Genomic DNA, 5,489 nt, shown 5'->3' with positions numbered 1-5,489 from the left:
GTGGATGGATCACTTGAGGTCAGGAGTCTGAGACCAGCCCAACCAACATGGCGAAATACCAATTCTACTAAAAATACAAAAATTAGCTGGATGTGGTGGCATGCACTTGTAATCCCAGCTACTCAGGAGGCTGAGGCAAGAGAATCGAATGAACCCAGGAGGTGGAGGTTGCAGTGAGCCAAGATCATGCCGCTGCACTCCAGCCTGGGTGACAGAGTGAGACTCCATCTCAAAAACCAAACAAACACACAAACAAACATAACCTGAAGCTGGTAATCAGAGGCTTCTCAATAAAATCTCAGGAGTGGGGTGAGTGTGCTCAAGCATGCACGCTAAAAGGCAAAATGGTAAAGTTTAACTGGTGTATAGTCTTCTAGGAAACCTCAATGGGTAAGGGAAAAATGCCTCAAGTTAGCATGGCTACGACTTTCGTAAACACACTGTGCATGTGGCCCCTCCCAAGTGCCGGCAGGCCACTTTGCATGGGCACAACCCACCCCATGGGAAGAAGCAAGGGACGAGAAAAGAAGACCCAGAACCATGGCAATGTATAAAACCCCAAGTCAAGAGTTGATCAAGGCACCTGGATCTCTCAAGTTGCTCACTTGGCCCTCTTTGAAGTTTACTTCCTTTCATTCCTGCTCTAAAAGTTTTTCATAAACTTTCACTCCTGCTCTAAAACTTGTCTCAGTCTCTCCCTCTTCCTTAAACCTACTTCTGCCCCTCAGCAGAATTCTTTCCTCCAAGGAGGCAAGGATTGAATTTGCTGTATGGATTCATCACTAGTAACAAGAATAAAGTATCAAAATTAAACATGCTCATTAGTTTGGGTGTGGTGGCTCACTCCTGTAATCCCAGCACTTTGGGAGGCTGAGGCAGGCATATCACCTGAGGTGAGGAGTTCAAGACCAGCCTGGCCAACATAGTGAAATCCTGTCTCTACTAAAAATACAAAATTAGCCATGTGTGGTGGCATGCACCTGTAATCCTAGCTATTAGGGAGGCTGAGGCAGGAGAATCACTTGAACCCAGGAGGCAAATGTTGCAGTAAGCTGAGATCACACCCTTGCATTCCAGCCTGGGCAAAAAGAGTAAAACTGTCACGGCTTCTCAAAAAAAAAAAAAAAAAAAAAGCTTATTAAGAAAGTTTTGGAAAACTTTTGAGAAAAATAGTAAAACCTTTTTCCTCCTCTAAAACTATAATTTACATTTTTGTGCGTTTTTTAGGCTTCTTGTTTCTGTTAGATGATTGCGACTACACTCCAGATGTTCTGGCCTCCTATTTTCTGTTATTACATAGTCTTCACAAGCATAATTTGTAATGGTTGGTGTCATAATTCATCTAGGGAATAAGTTATTTAATTCTTTTTCTCTTTTTCTCTTTTAGATGGTTTCCAATTTTTCGTTTTCACATATGATGCTATGATAGACCTATTCGTACAGTAAGATTTTCTGTATTTACAATAATTGTCTTAAGGTATATCTGAATAAAAAGCTTTTTAATAATCCAAAAATCTCAGGCTGAAACCAACTCCATTCAGATTAGGACTTTGCATTGGTTTAAGAGTATGCTTTCTAATCCAGTGCTCAACCCTGAATTAGGTCTTTAAGTTCAGCTTCATCATTTGTGTGATTCTATAAAACACATATGCTCATCATATGACATGTACACCTAAAGATAGTCAGGTCAAACATAAACATTTAAAAAATCAGTTTCCCAAAGCACGGTATCTAATGTAATGATGGAACTGCCTAATCATCATACACGTCCCCCCGCTACCAAACCCTTGAGAACTAGGAGACACACGTACACACATCTGGCTAAGATATGGACGTACAAGGAAGGATCTCTCTGGATCCTGAGGTTGTAATGGAACGGTTCAGCAAAATGTGGTTGTCATAAGAAATAAGGACATCTCTATCCTGGTTATCTCTCTTTTTAGAACAGGAAAAAAGAACCAAGTCACTTGTTGCCCACTCCCAGTTCACTAAATCAGGGGCAAAACAGAGATGACAGTGTTGTACCTTGTCTGACATTTCCTAGAAGTTACAATAAGCCACCAATAAAGACTCAACCTATGGCTGTGGTGTAAATGAACCTTCTCACTTATGGCATGACTTTAGGTAATTCATTTATCTTTTTCTGAGCCATGCACGTGTCTTTCATTTGTAAAATAGGATCATTGTAATAAAGGCTGCCTCACGATATGGTGGTAAGAATTTAATATGATAATGGGTAAGAAGATGCTTTATAAACTGTAACCACTCTGTAGAAGACATATTTGCTGTTTCTCCTTTACTTTTTCTATCTTCCCCAAAAGAATTAACCTAACCAAGAGGAGGGCTGCTCTTGGTCAGGTTAATTCATAGTGCGATTTGGAAGATGCTACACCTGTCTCATTCCAACAAATCACCGTGCAGGGCTCAGCCAGGAAAGATGTTGACCTGAAGCTTCCTCTGCAGGGCACCCTTCACCTCCTTGTTGCGGAGGCTATAGATGAAGGGATTGAGCATGGGAATTATGATGGTGTAGAAGACAGACACTACTTGGCCATTGGTATTGCTGGTAGATCCATGGGGCTGGACGTAGGTGAAAACCACAGTGCCGTAGAAAATAGCAATGGCCAGAAAGTGGGAGGCACAAGTGGAGAGGGCCTTCTCTCTTCCCGCTACTGAGCGCATCCTCCCAATGGCCACCAAGACCAAGCAGTAGGAGGTGAGAATGACTGCAGCAGGCAGAAGGGTGACTAGAGCAGAAAAGATATAGAGGACCACTCTTGCTGTGTCTGTGTTGGCACAAGCCAGGTGAAGAAGGGGTGGTATGTCACAGTAGTAGTGTGTTAGCTGGTTGGGCCCACAGAAAGGCAGAGCAAAGACATTTCCAGTCTGGATAGCAGAGTTGGCTCCACCAAATGCATAGGAAGCAGCTACCAGCTGCAGACAGGTCCCCCTGGTCATGATAGAACCATAATGGAGGGGTTGGCAGATGGCCATGAAGCGGTCATAGGCCATGGAGGCCAGCAGGAAGCTCTCAGCTGTCACATGCACTACAAAGAAGGTGAGCTGGACCACACAGCCCTCAAAAGAGATGGACTTGTCAGAGACCAGGAAGTTGACCAAGAGCTTGGGTGTGACCACGGAAGAGTAACAAATATCAAGAAAAGAGAGGACACTGAGGAAGAAATACATTGGGCTTTGGAGATTGGCGTCTGTGAAGATGAGTGCCATCATTCCCAAGTTGCCCACCACTGTTATGGCATAGATGAGCAGGATGGCTCCGAAGAGAAGCTCCTGGAGGTCTGGATAATTGGAGAATCCCTGCAAGATGAACTTGGTGACAGGGGTGTGGTTGCCACTGGCAAGGGCTAGTTCTCCAGGTGTCATCTGCAGAGGTAACAATTGACAATCATTCAAACAGTATTACTTGAGCATGTCCACTTCTGTGCAAGGTAAAATGAGAAAGAACACAGTTTTAGTCTGTTTTGTGTTGCTATTAAGGAATACCTGAAACTGGGTAATTTATAAAGAAAAATTTATTCAGCTCCTGATTCTGTAGGTTGTGCAAGCATAGTACCAGCATCTGTTCTGGTCAGGAACTCTGGAGGGTTTTACTCATGGTGGAAGGTGAAGGGGAGGCAGCCATGTCACATGGTGAGAAGAGAAAGGGAGCAAAAGAGAGGGCAGGAGATGCCAGCCTCCTTTAAACAACCAGCTCTTGCATGAACTAACAGAGCAAGAACTCACCCCTTACCATGGAGAGGGCACTAAGACATTCACGAGGGATCTTCCCCCATGACCCAAATATCCTACCAGGCCCCACCTCCAACACTGGGGAGATTTGGAGGGGACAAACATCTAAACTATAGCAATCTTCCCCTGGACCCTAAAATCTCATGTTCTTCTCCCATTGCAAAACACAATCATGCCTTCCCTATAGTCTTCCAAAGTCTTAACTTATACCTGCATTAGCTGAAAAGTCCAAAGTCCAAAGTCTCATCTGAGAGTCAAGGCAAGTTCCTTCCACCTATGAGCCTGGAAAATTAAAAAAAACAAGTTACTTACTTAGAAGATACATTAGTGCTATAGGCACTGGGTAAACATTTAATTCCAAAAGGGAGAAATTGGTCAAAAGAAAGGGGCAACAGGTCTCACACAAGTCCAAAACCCAGCAAGGCAGACATAATCTTAAAGCCCCACAATAATCCTTGACTCCCTGTCCTGTATCCTGGACACACTGGTGAAAGGGGTGGGTTCCCAAGGCCTTTAGAAGCTGCCGGGTGTGGCCCACATGGCTGTTCTCATGGGTTAGAGTGGCTTTTTCATGCTGGGGTTGCAAGCTGCTAGTGGCTCACCCTGGAATCTGGAGGGCAGTGGCTCTGTTCCTGCAGCTCCACTGGGCTGTGCCCTGGTAGGGACTTTGTGTGGGGGCCCCAAAACCATTTTTCCTCTCAGCACTGCCCTGCTAGAGCCTTCTTTCTTCAGTTTGCTGTAATTCGCATTCACTGAGTATTGGTCACTGGGACTCAGTTTGTTCCAGGGTCTGGATCTGGCCCAGCTAACATCTGGATTGAAAAATGCCAGACACAAGACATGACATGCTGCTCCAGTACTCCCAGCTCCAATAAATATGAAGCAGGATATCAAACTCGGATGCTTCTTGGCTTGACTGAGGGTCTGACGGGGCATGTCTTCAGCAGAAGCCTCTGATTTGAAAGGAGAGGACAAGCCTAGCTACTAAGCTCTGGACGAAGCAGTATCTCTATTTACTTTTTCAATACTTAGTTATCAAATTATATCTTGGTGTGGTATTCTGGAAGTTTGCATATGCTGGTGAAATGCCTTCTCATGAGATTCAGCATGGGGGCTGGGCACGGTGGCTCATCTCATGCCTGTAATCCCAACACTTTGGGAGGCTGAGGCAGGCTGATCACAATGTCAGGAGATCAAGACCATCCTGGCCAACATGGTGAAACTCCATCTCTACTACAAATACAAAAATTAGCTGGGCTGGTGGCATGTGCTTATAATTCCAGCTACTCGGTAGGCTGATGCAGGAGAATCGCTTGAACCAGGGAGCTGGAGGTTGGAGTGAGCCGAGATTGTGCCACTGCACTCCAGCCTGGCGACAGAGTAAGACTTCGTCTCAAAAAAAAAAAAAAGATTCAGCGTGGGTTAGAAGCATGTATTTCTCGGCCAGGTGTGGTGGCTCATGCCTGTAATCCAGCAATTTGAGAGGCCAAAGCAGATGGGTGACTTGAGGTCAGGAGCTGGAGACAAGCCTGGCCAACATAGTGAAAACTGTATCTACTAAAAATACAAAAATTAGCTGGGCATGGTGGTACGTGCTTATAATCCCAGCTACTCAGGAGGCTGAGGCAGGAGAATCACTTGAACGCAGGAGGTAAATGTTGCAGTGAGCTGAGATCAAGCCACCGCTTTCCAGCCTGGGTGACAGAACAAGACTCCATCTCAAAAAAAAAAAAGCAAAA

At 44.9% G+C, this 5,489-nt stretch overlaps 1 protein-coding gene across 1 annotated transcript; it reads right to left on the bottom strand.

Annotated features, from left to right (window-relative positions):
- Positions 1 to 2,424: 2,424 nt before the first annotated feature.
- On the bottom strand, positions 2,425 to 3,384 carry LOC116554405 (olfactory receptor 1020-like). Its single transcript, XM_032282381.1, has one exon. It carries the CDS (start codon positions 3,382 to 3,384, stop codon positions 2,425 to 2,427), a length of 960 nt encoding a protein of 319 aa, XP_032138272.1.
- Positions 3,385 to 5,489: the final 2,105 nt, after the last annotated feature.

This window comes from Sapajus apella, unplaced genomic scaffold, assembly GCF_009761245.1.
Source record: "Sapajus apella isolate SASKATOON/1434 unplaced genomic scaffold, GSC_monkey_1.0 scaffold14, whole genome shotgun sequence".
NCBI lineage: Eukaryota > Metazoa > Chordata > Mammalia > Primates > Cebidae > Sapajus > Sapajus apella.
Note: the sequence above shows the minus strand (reverse complement) of the source record. Positions and strands in the feature narration are given on the sequence as shown.